Source organism: Glycine max, chromosome 10 (genome assembly GCF_000004515.6).
Source record: "Glycine max cultivar Williams 82 chromosome 10, Glycine_max_v4.0, whole genome shotgun sequence".
NCBI lineage: Eukaryota > Viridiplantae > Streptophyta > Magnoliopsida > Fabales > Fabaceae > Glycine > Glycine max.
The window spans coordinates 50,665,112-50,681,812 of NC_038246.2; the positions used below are offsets into that span (position 1 = coordinate 50,665,112).

The following is a 16,701-nucleotide window of genomic DNA, read 5'->3' on the forward strand; positions in this document are numbered from 1 at the left end:
TATATAGGTAATTTCATCAATTGCTTATTCAGTAATGTATCCCAGAAAAAGTAAAAAGTCTCAGCTGTTGAATTTTTAATGTTATATCTAGATGGCTCATATAAACTTTGGCATGGTACCACACTTTCTTAATTGTGACACGCTAGCCAGCATCAGCATCTTGTTTAAGATATTGACGAGCTTTCAAATGATGTTTTGTTGAGCCATATGCGAGGAGAGTAAAAATTAGATGAGGAGGGGATGAATTATTTTCTTTTTCTTCTAAAATCTTACTCTCACACATATCTTTTTTTAAAAGATTTTCTTTAATATATAAATTTAATTATTTAACTCATAAGCTTATTTGTCATTTGTCATTTTTATTCTCGCACTTGTTATTTTGTGAATTGAAGATTGCTCCTATAAAATATTATAAGTTTTTTTTAGTATATTTTGTTATCACTCACATTTTTCTTGAGAAATTTTTTAAGATGTCATCTATTTTAAACTTTAAAATAAATAACTTAATCATGAAATTCTTAGGTTTATTAAAAAATATACTTGTTTTATTGATATAGGTAACACTAATAATTTTTTTAGATTATTTTTAATCGTATAGTTCTATACCTACATGGCTTATATACCTCTCTCATTCATGTGTGTATAAGATTCATTTATATATCCTTCCATGAGAAGTTTGTCACTTCGTCGAAAGTTCATTGCTTATGTCTCATTTTTTTTACATTGACAATCACTCTTTGTCCTCGTTAGCGTCTAATATGTCCCGTATTATTTTTTTTAAGACTCCTAAAAAACATGTAAGTAAGAAAAAAGATGCTACATATACGTGTGTTAGTTTGTAGGAAAATTATCTGTTCTGAAAGCGTACTACCATTTCATTATGCATTGTAATATTCTTAATCTAATTGAATTTTCTTTACCCAGAAGTAATCTTTTAAAAAATATTTTTTTATTTCATATATTAAAATAATTTCAATGGAAAAGAATTGACAATTTTTAATATTGTCATGTGATAGCAGAACTCATTTACCTAAATTTCATAAATGTAGAGTGGTTGTACTTCGGCATCAGGAACTAGTCAATTAAAGACTATGTACACTGCATATTTTAAAGTAACATCCACGAAGATGATTATGCATTGTCACCACACATTGTAATTAAGCATAGGTTGTAGTTTGTTGGGGATAGCATAATATAAAATGCAGATTTTAACATGTATTTTTAAAAAATGCTTACATAGCATATAAGAAAACAATTTTAATGTGACTTATCATCCAAGCCATTTTTGTGATCTATCTAGTTACTTTATTGATAATTGATAGAAACGTGGAAATAAGTTGTTTAGGCACCAAACAACAACATGGTGGAATCCTACCTTAAAGGAAAAAAAATTAACGATGTAAGACTTAACAACAAACAAGTTATTGGTTAAATTTAGCATAAAATAACTACCAAGTCATGATATTTATCAATTAGTAAAAATATATTTGTGAATTCTCATCTAACTAGTTACAGGGAAGTAAGTGAGGAACTAATAACTTTCCCCGTTATTATTACTCATTAGTACCCTTGATTGAGTCCCGAAGCCGCCACCTGCAAGGGTATTTTCGTCAATTCCCAAGCTCCAGCGAAAATATTGTACCTAGTACTAACTGAGTTTCTCTTCAAATTCGGTTGGCAAGGAAAAACGCGCAATGCAAAAACAATTTTAAATTTTAAATTTGTAAGAAACGGAAAGAATTGATTTGAATTGAATCGGTCAAGACCAGGAATTAAACTTTAAACTATTAAATAAAAAAAAAGCTTCTTTTGTTTTTTTTTTTTTTAAACTCCCTCCCCTCCTTTTTTTTTTTAATCCTTTTAAAAAATTGTGTGATTATTATGCTAAGTAGGAAGTGTGAAAAGCAAAGCCAAAAAAGCTGTTTCTTTCAAATTTTTCATCTTCTCTTCTTCTCCATACATTGTAAGGAACCAAACGTGGCCTTGTGAGGCTGAGGCTCTTCCGCGAACACATTGTGTTTCTTCTTCGTTTTCTGAGTTCTGAATCGCTCAATGCTCAACGATTCCACCAACGTAAACTCCGTTCTGCAAGATCTTCTTCGTCTTTGTCATTTCTCTTCACAAGTCTTCTTCTGCGTCTTCTGAGGTTAGTGTATCCGCTTCACGAGCATCTGATTAAGTTGCTGATTTCGTTCGTGTTTGTGTTTTGAGCGTTCTTTGGTTCTCGGCACGTAAAACGAGGAGAACTTGAAGATAATGAGGATTGCTGTTTGAAATTTTATTATCTTGATTTTTAGTTTCTAAGTGAGGCATTTCAACTTATTGTTTTTTTTTTTTATAAAAAATTTCAATGCTTATAATTTTTACTAACTTAGAAATTGATGTTTGAGTAGAAGTGCAGAACGAAAGATCTGTTTCTGTGTTAATGTTGCAGTATTTTTAAAAGAAAAAGAAAGAAAGAAAGGTTGAAGGTGGAAGACGTTTTCAACCTTGAAGGGACTTCATTAAGTTTGGGTCCATGGGATTAGGCTGAGTGGGTGCATGGTTGTGTTAGGTTCATGATTTTGAATTTTACAGCTTGGAATGAGGTTCAACGTGTCGATTTGACGGCTACTTTAAAGCCTGGAGCAATGGATTAGGGAGTAGAGAGTAGAGTGTGTATGTGGAGCTAGGGTCCCCTCTCCATTATGCTATCCTGATTAAGTCATTCATTGGGGCCTTGTTTTAAAGTTTGAAAGGCCCATTTGTATGGAAAGTTAGCTTTTTTGTTTTTGAAAAAATGTTTATCACTTTTTGCTTTTTCGCAATTTGCAATACCTGATGGTAACCTTTTTGGGTTATGGCAGAAGTCTATAAGGGAAGATGTCTCAGACATCCACTGTCCTGCCTGCCTTTCACTCCATCAAATCATTGCCTCCTGAGTACAAGTTTGCTAATAATCCTAACCCCGTTCTTGTGGAAAAACATGGAGATGTTAAATTCAGACGCAACAATCCGATTGGATCAAATGGCCTTGAAAATGGTGCACAGGTAGGGGAGGTTTCTGAAGAAGTTAACGGCCGTGCTGGTGGCATGGATCTTTCTGATGAGGACTCGCCGTATGGTGCAAAAGGTAGATCATTAAAAGACCGGCCATCTAATGCAGATGAAGACTCAGTATCTGTTTCGTTGCCCCCCCTCCCGCTTTTGACATCCTCAAGGGAAAGCAGGTGGAATGATACAAATCCTTATGGTTCAAAAAAGGTAATTTTGGCTTTGGATTTCAGTTTTACTCTGCTGCTGGGTTTTGAAATCAGTTTATAATTGTACCTGATATGTCGTCCTTCAGTTGGACAAATACTTTCATTTTTCTCGAAGAACATGTTCATGGAATTGATACATTTTCTTTCTATTAATGTCTGAGTGTGGATGTACCGTGCTGGGGAGGGAATGCATTCCTCATTTCTTTGATAAGACGTTTAGAAAAATTAAAAAAGAAGATAATTTCCATTAAAGCAAATCAGTCCTTTGTTTAACAAGTTTGTTTGAGCTCTCTTTAATAGATAGTTTAAAATATTTGTCTCTTTCTCTTATATCTGAAGTTCACTATTTCAGAAGCTTCAGTCATGGCTTCAACTACCAAATGGGGATTGGGAGCTGGTAAAAATAATAACAACTTCTGGAGACGAATCTGTTATTTCACTGCCTAATGGGAAAGTAAGATAAGTGGCTATATTTCTCAAGAATGTTCAGTTCTCTTTTGGTCTGATTAACAGTACTCTTTCCCCCCTTAATCATAGGTTTTTAAGGTGAAAGAGGAGAGTTTGGTGCCAGCTAATCCTGATATTCTTGATGGGGTGGATGACCTCATGCAACTAAGTTATTTAAACGAACCATCAGTTTTATTCAACCTGCAATATAGATACAATCATAATATGATCTATGTAAGTCTTTATATCACTTTAGTTTTTCTCTTAAATTTTGTTTCCTAATCATAACATACTGTGTTCAATTCAGACGAAAGCTGGGCCTGTTTTGGTTGCTGTAAATCCCTTTAAGAAAGTTCCTCTGTATGGCAATGACTACATTGAAGCCTACAAGTGTAAATCAATTGAAAGCCCTCATGTATATGCAATTACGGACACAGCCATCCGAGAAATGATACGGGGTAACTGTTCCTTACATTTACATATATATATGGAGGAACTTTCAAAAGTTATACTGCTTCCATTTGTTTTGAGCTATAACTTTGTACTCTGTCTCTTGCTTTGTTTACAGATGAAGTGAATCAGTCTATAATTATAAGGTCAGTATTTTTTGATTAATTCTTCTTTTCTGAGCAACTGGTTGTCATGAACTATTTGGCATTTCTTTATTTATTTTTTTATTAGATGCTTCAATCTAAGTTCTTATTTCAGTTGCAACTTGTGAAAGTATTGCTTGAATGCCGGTCTTATGTTTTACTCTCTCAAGTTTAAAGGATGGTCCAGTGTATAAGGCTCCCATGTGGGGCCCAGTTTAGTTTTACTCAAGGTTTTGAACCAAAATATATCATGCTTATTGCTTTTGTTCTTGTCTGCACTCTGTTTCTGGAGATTTTAGTAAGCCTTTTCGTTGTATAAGAGTTACTCAAAATCTCATATAGAGATAAGTCATTTCTTTCATCTGGCACATGTTTTGGATCAAATGCTGAATCATGGCTAAAATAATTTAGGAAAAAGATATTAAAAACGAGTTAATGGTAAAAATATTCAGTTCATGAATGATTAACCATTCTGCTGGTTGATGTTCAAAGAATGAGTAGCAAATTGAGTGGTCAAATGTTCTTATGCCTTAAGCTGTAAATATTTTTAGCATTGGTTCATTTTTCTGTTAGTTTCCCAAAGATTTTATCTATCCATATTATATAATATTATAGTTTTCCTCACTCTCTTGAAAAACTAAAGAGAAACTTGTATATTCCATATTGTTCATAAATTTGATTTGATATTCATGTCATATAGACATAATTCTCGTTTGTTTTCTGTTAATATTTCAACTTTCAAGTGTCTAGATGCATGGATTTGGTTTTGACTTTTAAACACTCACCTTGCATTTTATTTAGTATTGGGTCTCCCTTGTGGTCTCTGATTGAGATACTTTTCAGTTTTCACCTGTCTATCTATCCTTGTTGATGCTTTAACATTCATGTAACAAAGGGACTTTGCTTTACTGGGTGAAGACAAATATAATTTAGGGATGAGCTTCTATTTTCCATTCTTTGATTAGCATTGATGGAAACAAATGCTTCTTTATGTTGCCTGAAGTTTTCAGCATTAATAACTTCGTTTTCTTAACCTTGTGTGCCCCTTAATTGCATTTTAATTGGGACACATAATAATTCTTTTCATCTACATATTCAGTGGTGAGAGTGGAGCAGGGAAGACTGAGACGGCAAAAATAGCAATGCAGTACTTGGCTGCCCTTGGTGGTGGAAGTGGAATAGAGAATGAGATATTAAAGACTAATCCAATACTAGAAGCCTTTGGTAATGGAAAAACATTAAGAAATGACAACTCAAGTCGTTTTGTAAGATTTCCCATTTATCCTATTGGTTCTTTTAGTTGATTCATTAGGGAACTTTTGGTGCTGAAATCTCTCATAATTTGATTGAATGTTACAGGGAAAGCTCATTGAGATTCACTTCAGTGAAACTGGAAAAATATCTGGTGCTAATATTCAAACATGTAAGTTTCTGCAGGATGTGATTGAAAGCTTGTGTCTTTGCTTCTTCTATAAGTTTCCAACTAATTATGTCAATATTTGTATCCATGTATTGAATCCATGTGATGCTCCTGGCTTGACCATACCCTAAACAGTTTTGCTGGAAAAGGTATTCATTCTTTTGAGCTAGTTTTACATTTCAGTATGTGTCCATTTTATGTGATTGACCCTTGTTTTACTTGGTATGTGAACAGTCTAGAGTAGTCCAATGCAACGAAGGGGAAAGGTCATATCATATATTTTATCAGCTATGTGCTGGAGCACCATCATCTCTTAGGGGTAAGTGGATTCTTTTACCTTCTGTATCTGCCAATATATGTATTTGTTACATAGGTGGGTTATTGGCATACTTTTTATTTGAGAATGGCCTTGAAGAACATAGAATTTCTCTTTAAATAATGGTTATTTTATTTTGAAAGAGTTACTCTTTAGGAGAGTAGATTGCATGATTTTTAGGAAAAGGAGAAGAGAGAGACCAAAAAGGATGTTAGAGGAAATCATCAAGGGAGATCTCAAATTTAATAATATTTCTAAAACTTTATTTTTTAACTGTGCCAAATGACATAATGTGATTCTTGTAGCCGACCTCCCCTAGTGGGATAAGGTTCTTTTGTTGTTGTTTTAGTTGTAAATTTTGGTTTCAGTTTTTTCCTTTAATGTCCAACCCTTATCTCTTGGGTGGGATTGTTACTTGCAAGTGAATTTCTTCCTTTTGTTTAAGAAACTGGGTTGCTTTATCGTTTTTATTAAGGAGATAGCATGAGTTCAATAGTTGGAGGGTCTCTGCAGTAAGGCTCAATATTTTGAGTGAGGATTAGGCTCACACTGAATAGAGTGTGGAGAAACCTTGTAACATGAAAAAAATGCTATCGCAATTTGTAATACTCAAAAAAACTCTTTTAGCATTACTTCTTTTCATATTACTATTCATTCCTCTACAATCTGAGTCAAATGGGCATTTAGTTCCCCTTTTTCTCAATTAGACATTCGACTTTGATCTCTCCTTAATCGGGTCAGGATTGGAACAAACTAATGAGGATACTTATTATAACATAATCTCACATGTATGGGATTTGATTTCACTAATGATATAAGCTTTTTATTCTAGAATATTCCTCTACATAATATTAACTCATTAAGTTGTATATTCTTGTTTATTAGCCTTTGCCTTTTCATTGTTGTTTGATGTTTGATTTTGTATTGCAGAGAAGCTAAATCTACTAAGTGCTGAAGACTATAAATATCTGAGGCAGAGCAATTGTTATTCAATTACGGGAGTTGATGATGCAGAAGAATTTCGCATAGTTAAGGTACACATTATTTTTCATCACTTTTTGCTTATGAATGATCTGCATTCACATAGGTTTATATATGATTTTTTACAATTTCCATTTTGTCTTATGGTTTGAGTCTGAAATAATAGCTTGACATACATGAGTTTTTTTCATGCTATTTTTAATTTCCAGGAAGCTCTGGATGTTGTCCACATTAGCAAAGGAGACCAGGAGAATGTATTTGCAATGCTTGCTGCAGTATTATGGTTAGGAAACATATCATTTACTGTGGTAGATAATGAAAATCATGTTCAAGCTGTTGAGGATGAGGGTAAGAATTTTGTGCTACTAATGAAATCTAAAGCATAGGATTTTTCCTGCTTGATATTGTGCTCTTGATACCTAATTTCTGGTGCATATAAGTCTTGACCTTATTTTAGATGCTTTAATGCATTATATGTTAATTAATATCTCAATTAAAAATGGATTTTGTTTCCTGATTTCTTATAGGGCTGTTGACTGTTGCCAAGTTAATTGGCTGTGAAATTGAAGACCTGAAGTTGACTTTATCAACTCGCAAAATGAAAGTTGGTAATGATATTATTGTCCAGAAGTTGACTCTATCTCAGGTAAAATGACTACAGTGTTGACATTTACCTTTGTCTATAATTATGGTTGGAAAAAGTGCAACTTCCCAAGGGGAAAGATGTGCATACAAATTTATATTGAGTTTCTGAATCAGCATATGCCAATTCATTTAATTTGTTGTTACAAGGTAATAGAATGCAAAAGAAAACTTCATTGGTAATGGACATTGCTTCATTGGATTTTCCTTCTTGGAATTTCCACTCAATCTAAATATGAATGATTGTTGCTTGTCTTATCATGTAGGCTATTGATGCGAGAGATGCTTTGGCGAAGTCAATATATGCTTGTCTGTTTGATTGGTTGGTTGAACAAATAAACAAATCCCTCGCGGTTGGCAAAAGACGAACTGGCAGATCAATCAGCATTCTAGATATTTATGGCTTTGAGTCATTCAATGTATGTTATATTATATGACAGATCTTTTATATGTGTGTGTGTGTGTATTTATCACTATCCTTATCCTATTTAATTTTTTAAAATGTTTGCTCTGTTGTATGCGGTGGATTTTATGCATGCAGAGGAACAGTTTTGAGCAGTTCTGTATAAATTATGCAAATGAGAGATTACAACAACACTTCAATCGTCATTTATTCAAGTTAGAACAGGAGGTATGTGCCACATATTAACTGATTGCTTAACAGTGGATGAAGAATAGGTGCATAGCATTTTATCAGCCAAACTGAATAATTTCATTCAAATTTGCAAGTTCCCATTAAAAATGTGAATATTAAACCTGCAACATTTTTATTTGAACTCTTAGCTCTTCAACATTTGCAGTGACCAGTGAGGGCTTTGTTTCTTTTTTTTTAATCTAGGGTAATAAATTAAGTCTATAAAATATAAATTGTCTTTGGCCAAATCTACACCCAGCTCAACGAGCAAATTTCTGATACTTTTGTACTTCCTACTTTGACAACTATCATTCTTAATTTGATAATTTTATCTCTTTTTTTATTTTAAAGAAAATAAAATTGGGAAAAACATGATCATACATAGTTGGTTTGATAATTTTAATGGAGGGAATACACTGGGAGGACTGAATATTTTCCACTTCAACCACCCATGATAAGCCTAGGTGGCAGGTTACCCTTTGGAGTTGGCCCCCATGCTAATGCATTTTAAATTCGTTTTTCAAAAACTTCCTAGAGGTTAACACTAATCAGTCCACACTCCGTACTGGTTTAACAAAGCCGCACACGCTGAAACTGACTAGGCTACTACTATTTCCCCTTTATGTTGGTAGAAAAAGCTGAATACCAATCTTCCCTGGTTCCTTATTGGGCTCATGTCAGAAACTACCCCCCAAATATCCTTGTTCAGGACCACATAACTCAACTTCCTCTAGTCGTTGTTGATCTTAATTCTTTTCCAGGAGTGATCAGTATATTGATGTAGTTTTGGAAAGCTTATGTTTAAACAAGTTCTCATTTAAGTTGATGACCATCAAATGAAAGTTGAAAGTTGATGTCTAAAATGAAAAAAAAAGCTATTATTACCTCCAAAAACTAAACATTTGCTTATGCCTGTTGCTTGTTTACAATTTTGTTTCAGGAATATATCCAAGATGGAATTGATTGGGCTAAAGTTGAATTTGAAGACAATCAAGATTGCCTTAATCTTTTTGAAAAGGTACAGAGCTCCCTTGCCCCACTTTGACCTTTTCTGTGTAATCTTTACTCTGTTTTTATTACAATTAGAATATGGAGGCAAAGGCAATAGGGAAAACTTAATCTGCTTCTTCAGTGGGCCATATGTAGTGCTTATATATGCAATTCTGTTTCTTACTGCTGTTAAACTAAATATTCTGGGATATGATTTTGTTGAGATTTTCTGTAGAAGCTTTGTTTAAAGCTGCTGCTTTTTAGTTTTTTTTTTTTTTTTTTGCGAGACTGAAGCACATCTATTGGGCTTTTGGAGTGAATTCTGTTAATTCAGAGTTCCTTAACTGATGTTTAAAATTTTACAATGTTGATATGAATCCAACTATTAATATCATTTGTATTACTACTTGGTTAATTTGTTATGCTTTAACTCCTATTTCCCTCACAAGGCACTGATGTCTGATATTAAGGTGAATGTTAAGAGGATAAAGTCTGTGGCTAATATTTTTCTTTTCAACTGTGGGAAAACGTTATGTCTGATAATGATTAGAAATTGGAAATTCGACTGTCTTAGACTTTGCTTGTGACATGTGCAGAAACCACTCGGGCTACTATCCCTGTTAGATGAAGAGTCAACTTTCCCTAATGGCACAGATTTAACCTTTGCTAACAAGCTTAAGCAGCATTTGAATTCCAATTCATGCTTCAAAGGAGAACGAGAAAAAGCCTTTACTGTGCGTCATTATGCAGGGGAGGTATTAATCTGGTCATTTTTATGCAACACCGTGCTGGTTCTATCTGTTTATGCAAAGTGATTGTAAATTGCCTTGATATGAATGCGTCTAAGATTGCATTATAATGACATCCATTTTGACATTCTGGTGTGGGTTATATAATGTAATACAACTAAGTTTTATGGATAGAAAGACACTGTTCCACTATATTTGAATCCATGCATTACTTATAACCTTACTAACCATGATTCTGATTAAACTTTCATTGTTAATATTTTTGAATTACCAAATACTATAATTTTTCTTACCAATTTAAGTTTGCCCATCTTACCTTACTAATTGATAATTTCATTTGTTCTTCTCCAGGTCACTTATGATACATCTGGATTCCTGGAAAAGAACAGGGACCTTTTGCACTTGGATTCCATCCAACTTCTATCCTCAAGCATATGTCATCTTCCCAAGTTATTTGCATCCCATATGCTTACTCAATCTGAGAAGCCTGTAGTAGGTCCCTTACATAAGTCAGGTGGGGCAGATTCCCAAAAGCTAAGCGTTGCCACAAAATTCAAGGTACATAACCTTAATTATGATTTTTCTCTAAAGCTTGAAATGTTCTAATACTTAAGTAAACTAATATTTTGGTTTTCCCTGACTTCTATTCAATATGTTTTTAATGCTATTAATGGTAAACCATGCAAAAATACTGCATCCACAGCTTGAAAAAGGACAGCCTCATCTAAATATTAATGACCCTAATGATAAGTGTGACATGGCCTGTCAACGAAGATGCTTCAGATTAGTTCTTTTATCAATGCAGGTTTAGGTCTAACTTGTCATGACCCACTCTTGGACCATGACCGACGCATAGACTATAATTTCCTTAGTCTGGCTAGCCTAACCCATATTGAATAACCTGTAAAAACATATAATATATCCAAACAAATCTGTATATAAATATATATCCCGATCTAACAATTAGATATCAAGGTCACAGATTACAACATAGACTCTCGACATATTGTCCAAAATATCAACTAATAGTGATGTTGGTCATAAATACTAATCATCAAAGTGTCTCAAAACATCATAATTACATCATCAACATATCTATAAGAGAGAATCATTTAAATTTCAAAATAAAGGAATTTTCTCTATATCCATTACTACCCTTATCCCTATAGCTGCATTATACTAGAGTCACAAAAGAAAAACACTTCATCAAATGCAATGGAGGCCTATCAAAAGATAATCAAATTTCTGGGTAAGTCAGCAAATTCCAGGAAGTCAGCTACCCCACTACTTGTGTATATGAGAAAATAAAATAAAATAAAATAAGGGGATAAGTCACGAAGACTTAGTGAGAGCATAAAATACAAAGTGAATAAGAAGGAGAGCACAACATAGCATGAGTCTTTACATCCAAAAAAAATTTAAATGACATTAAATAAAAGCAAAATAAATACAACTTGCTTTTAGAAACTATTGTATAATCCCTTGAAAAATTTTAGAACTACATATAAACTTGCATTCAAGAATAATAACTTTATAATTAAACTTTCATTTCACTATGTGCACATAGACCATGTTATCTTTTTGTTGTGGCGAATGGTAATTATAGAACTACGGCATTTAGCTCGTAGGCTGCATTATCTCATGTACATGAAATAATAAAACAACGCGTTTTATAACTTAACCCAAAAAGTTAGCTCAAAGGTTGAGGGTTGTCCATCACTTATATTTTTTATCTTTCCACTATCTTTAGCTCATGTCAGACTTGGATAATACAATGGATGACCCGTTTAATGGATCTAGGATAGGCTCTAGGATAGGTTCTGGTACCATCTTAAAATGTGGGTTTGGACCTAACTCAACTCCAAAAACCGACTTGTAAGGTGAGGATTTCTTCTTACTTATATTGTTTATCTTGACACTATCTTTAGTCGATGTGGGACTTCAACATGTTCCCTTTTTTTGTCCACAGCTACTCGCCATGTGGGACTTTCACCACACCCTCTCTATCTAGGAATACCACAATTTATGTGGCTTTTTCCAACATTTTAACTGTACAAATAATCAATTCAATTCATATGTTTTAATTGTGAATTGGTTTAAGTTATCAAAGTAGAATGAAATACATATAGTTACACAACTTTTGTGGTTTGTACAAGTGAAAATGGAAGTACCGGAGTGGAATTGAGTGAAAATAATGTATCAAACCATTCGTTTTTAAAAATACTTTATCAACTCTGCATCCCCCATCTCACTCCTACCAAACAAAGCTTAAATATTCAGGGGTTATTTTGATAGGTTGGGACTTAGGTTACTTATCTTGCTTTAAATGATTTTATAAGTTATTTCTGTTGGCACCCAGGGACAATTGTTCCAATTGATGCAACGTTTAGAGAGTACTACACCACATTTTATACGCTGCATTAAGCCCAATAACCTCCAATCACCTGGATCATATGAGCAAAGCCTTGTACTGCAGCAGTTGAGATGTTGTGGGGTCCTGGAAGTGGTTCGGATATCAAGATCGGGCTTTCCTACTAGAGTGTCTCACCAAAAGTTTGCCAGAAGGTAGAACAACAAAGAAACTATGGTGATTGATATCCTTTCAAATTAGTCCCCATCCTAGTGTTTTTTGCACGTTTCTAACTTTTCTGTTATTGATTTGGGAGCGGTGAATCAGATATGGTTTTCTTCTCCTTGAAAATGTTGCCTCTCAGGATCCACTTAGTGTTTCAGTTGCTATTCTTCATCAGTTCAACATTTTGCCTGAGATGTATCAAGTTGGCTACACAAAACTATTCTTCCGAACAGGGCAGGTATATAGATGTCTATAAAATTTTTTACACGAATTATTCTCATTTCATATAAATTGTTGTGGCAAATGAATGTAACTGTAATGATTTTATAGAATCAGCAATTTTTATGGCTTTAACTATTTTGTTAACATCAAATTGAAAATGAATTAGTGAAGGAAATATTATTTAGATCATGTACTTTTAGAAATTGTGCTCAACATCTTACTCAAGTATGGTATAATGGTGAAAGTGTAATGAAGAAAAAAAAATGATAAGATTGATGTTATTTGCGGTTAGGGTTATAATCTGAGAATTAGTTTTTACTTAATAAGAAGCCATGGAGTTTTGGGCTTTAGTAATTTGGGATTTGAAGGAACTAGAGTTTCAACTTCTATTCTGATCAGGTGGTTCCTTTATAAAGTTATTGTAATGAACTACACCGTGTCTTTTCTGTTTAGTCATCCGCCTATAGCTGGTCCCAAGCCCGGGTTAAGGAGAAGAGGGTTGTGATAGGCCCTCCGCTGTCAAAGTCAAACTCTTATGGATTAGGTTTTGTTAATACTTTGTTGTTGTTGATATTGATACTCACTTTTTGATATTCCCACCCCCATTTTTTTGTAATTATTTTTTTGACAAAATATTTTTGACGGAAATTAATTTCTGTTGTGTATACAGATTCTTGATGGAAACTAGTTTTAGTTGAGTATCTTGGCAAAATATTTAACAGAAATTTGTTTCCATTGCATATCTTGACATGATCAAGTCAAGATAGTTTCTGTTGTGTATCTTGACATAAAGGAAACTAGTTTCCATCGTGTCCGACAAGTGAAAAATATAACAGGTTGGGTACTTGGGTTGAGTACCTGAGTTGATTTATTTGTTTTTTCGCATGACTTTGCTTTCTCTTTTGCATTATAAAACTGGTCCTTGTATTTAAGCCAGTCCTTGTTGTGTTCAATATAATTTTGTGTTATGTATTTAAGTCGTTGAAATAGTTTTATTCCCAAGGCCTAAGTTTAAACTTTATTTACTCCTCTCTTTTGCATTGTCTCTTTAATATGCTGCGTTGACTGTGATTGCAGATTGGAGTGCTTGAAGATACCAGAAATCGTACCCTGCATGGAGTTTTGCGTGTGCAAAGTTGCTTCAGGGGTTACCGAGCTCGTTGTTATCGCAAGGAGCTTTGGAGAGGAATCACTACTCTCCAATCATGTATTTTCTTTTTCTCACCTAATTCTTTCAGCCTTACACATTTCTTGAGAAGTCTAACTGACTGACTATTTTTTACCCGTTCATGTAGTTATTAGAGGAGAGAAAAGCAGAAAGGAATATGCAGCTTCGCTTCAGAGACATAGGGCTGCTGTTATTATACAAAAGCGGATGAAAACAGTATTTTCAAGGAACAGAATGAAAAATATTAATGATGCTGCAGTTGTCATACAATCATGTAAGAATTGTGTTCTCAAAATGCAAAGATAAATGTTACTATTTTTATATTCAAATATTTGAATTAGTCACAAAGTATTTAGGGCACCAAAATTTGTTTTAAAAAATTATCAGTTCTCTTTGCCATTCTCTCTTCAGCATAGGTGTTGCACTGAATGTTTCTTTCAAAATTCCCAAATTTTATTATGGAAGATAATTATACATTTCGTAGTACTATAGTTTACTGTAATGTGTGGTCAGCTGTCTTTTCAATGATATTGGATAAGTTTTCATTTGTTTTTACTGCATTTTGCAGTTATTCGTGGTTGGTTAGTCAGAAGATGCTCAGGAGATATAGGACTATCAAAATCTCAAGGCATTAAGGTACTTTCTTTTCTAATTTTGGAAGCTATGTTTTAAAAGGATTATTGTCATTGGTTGCTTGTAAAATTTTCATCTTTGTGATACTTACAATCATGAACTTCTAAAACAGACTAATGAGTCAGATGAGGTTCTGGTGAAGGCATCTTTCCTGGCTGAATTACAGCGCCGGGTACTTAAGGCAGAAGCTGCCCTGAGAGAGAAAGAAGAGGAAAATGACATTCTTCACCAACGCCTTCAACAGTATGAGAACAGATGGTCTGAATATGAATTAAAGATGAAATCCATGGAAGAAGTATGGCAGAAACAAATGAGGTCCCTACAATCTAGCCTCTCTATTGCAAAGAAGAGCCTTGCTATGGATGATTCTGAAAGAAATTCAGATGCTTCTGTTAATGCAAGTGATGACAGGGATTTCAGCTGGGATGTAGGAACCAATCACCGGCGCCAAGAAAGCAATGGGGCAAAATCAATGAGTGCTGGTTTGAGTGTTATAAGTCGGTTGGCTGAAGAATTTGAGCAAAGGAGTCAAGTGTTTGGTGATGATTCTAAATTCTTGGTAGAGGTAAAATCTGGTCAAGTTGAAGCAAGTTTGAACCCAGATAGAGAGCTTAGAAGGTTAAAACAAATGTTTGAAGCTTGGAAAAAGGATTATGGTGCAAGACTACGTGAAACAAAGGTCATTTTACATAAACTTGGGAGTGAAGATGGATCGATTGAGAAAGTGAAGAAAAGTTGGTGGGGAAGAAGGAATAGTACAAGAATAAGTTGATTTATTTATTTTATCTTATTGGGGTTTGGCTTTGGTCTATGCACTGTTTTAAGGGCATTGCCAACTATATATCGGAAAATGAGGAAAATACAATAGGAAAGATACGATAGGAGTAGGGCGAATAAATTACTGTTTACTGTAATTAGGTTAGCTGTTGCTAGCCACTCTTATGTATGAGAAACTTCTGCACGAGTTGTGGAGTTAGATACTCAATACGAACCGTGTGAGTCATGTAAATCATCACCCCACGCCTTGGTATGTGAATTGCATGTAAAAAAAATAGCGAGTTTTTCAGCATTACACGGGTTGTGGATATTTCTACATTTAAGTGAGATTTATAAATGTAACTGTAAATAATAATAATAATAATAATAATAAAATTATTATTTTTATCATTATTCTTAGATACGGTAAAATTACATTACATGTCTTAAAAAAAAGAATAAATTGTGATAGATCTATTATTCATGATAAATATTCTCATTATTTAAAAGTAAGCTTAAAAGACAGTTTTGAAAATTGAAGAAAAAAGTATAAAAATAAATTATTAGAATTAAGTGATTATTTATTCATTTGATTTGATATGATATATTAATTTAAATTTTGAAGAACAAAGAAATGATGGTTTATTCAGGTTATAATCTTAAAAAATATATATAATTTCAGTTTAATATAGTTTATTCTTAAAATTTAAATTGAGATTAATTAAGTTTAGGTAATAATATTTTCTTAATTACTATTTTTTTAATGAGGTCCAATTAGGTTATCTAATTTTTAAAAGTGTTTCAAGTCTTTTTATTTTTAGAAGTTTCAATTAAGTCCTTTTATTTTTTAAAATGAATTCAATTTGGTCTCAGTTAAAATCAAACTTAATATTTTTTTGGAGTATATGAAAGAAAAATAAGATCAAATTGAATTTATTTTTAAAAAATTAATTGAAAATTTTAAAAATAAAAGACTAATTGAACTTTTTTTAAATAAAAAAATTAATTAATTTTTTAATAATAAGAGGATCAAATTAAATTTTAAAAATAAATTAGAGAATTAAAATAGTAACTAAGTCTAAGTCTAATAATATTTGATAGAAATTAAAAATATTAATAAAAAATAAAAGGCTAAATTAATCATTTGATTCCTATAATTTCATGATTCTTATCTTTTTAATTCTTGAAAGTGATATTTTTAGTCTTTATAATTTATATTTTTTTTAATCTATGTAGTTTAAAAATATTCTTTTTAGTTCTTTGCATTTTAATTTTTTTTTAGTCCCTATAATTTAAAAATTATAAGGAGTATAAAAATGATAAAATTATAGGA

The 16,701-nt window shown here is 32.9% G+C and overlaps 1 protein-coding gene across 2 annotated transcripts; it reads left to right on the top strand.

Moving 5' to 3' along the window:
- The first annotated feature begins 1,877 nt into the window (after positions 1–1,877).
- On the top strand, positions 1,878–15,776 carry LOC100801124 (myosin-11). Of its 2 annotated transcripts, XM_003536693.4 has the most exons (24): positions 1,878–2,146; positions 2,847–3,243; positions 3,595–3,696; positions 3,780–3,923; positions 3,997–4,147; positions 4,258–4,285; positions 5,382–5,547; positions 5,642–5,705; positions 5,838–5,851; positions 5,937–6,021; positions 6,949–7,052; positions 7,209–7,347; positions 7,527–7,645; positions 7,908–8,060; positions 8,183–8,272; positions 9,216–9,293; positions 9,862–10,020; positions 10,366–10,572; positions 12,374–12,579; positions 12,692–12,827; positions 13,889–14,018; positions 14,107–14,253; positions 14,548–14,615; positions 14,725–15,776. In XM_003536693.4, the coding sequence occupies exons 2-24, from the start codon at positions 2,863–2,865 to the stop codon at positions 15,382–15,384; spliced, it is 3,531 nt and encodes a 1,176-aa protein (XP_003536741.2). In that variant the 5' UTR covers positions 1,878–2,146; positions 2,847–2,862; the 3' UTR covers positions 15,385–15,776. The 2 variants fall into 2 exon arrangements, with proteins under 2 accessions (XP_003536741.2, XP_040861950.1); XM_041006016.1 differs by lacking the exon at positions 1,878–2,146 and having other exon boundaries at positions 3,133–3,242; positions 3,593–3,696.
- The last annotated feature ends 925 nt before the right edge of the window (positions 15,777–16,701 follow it).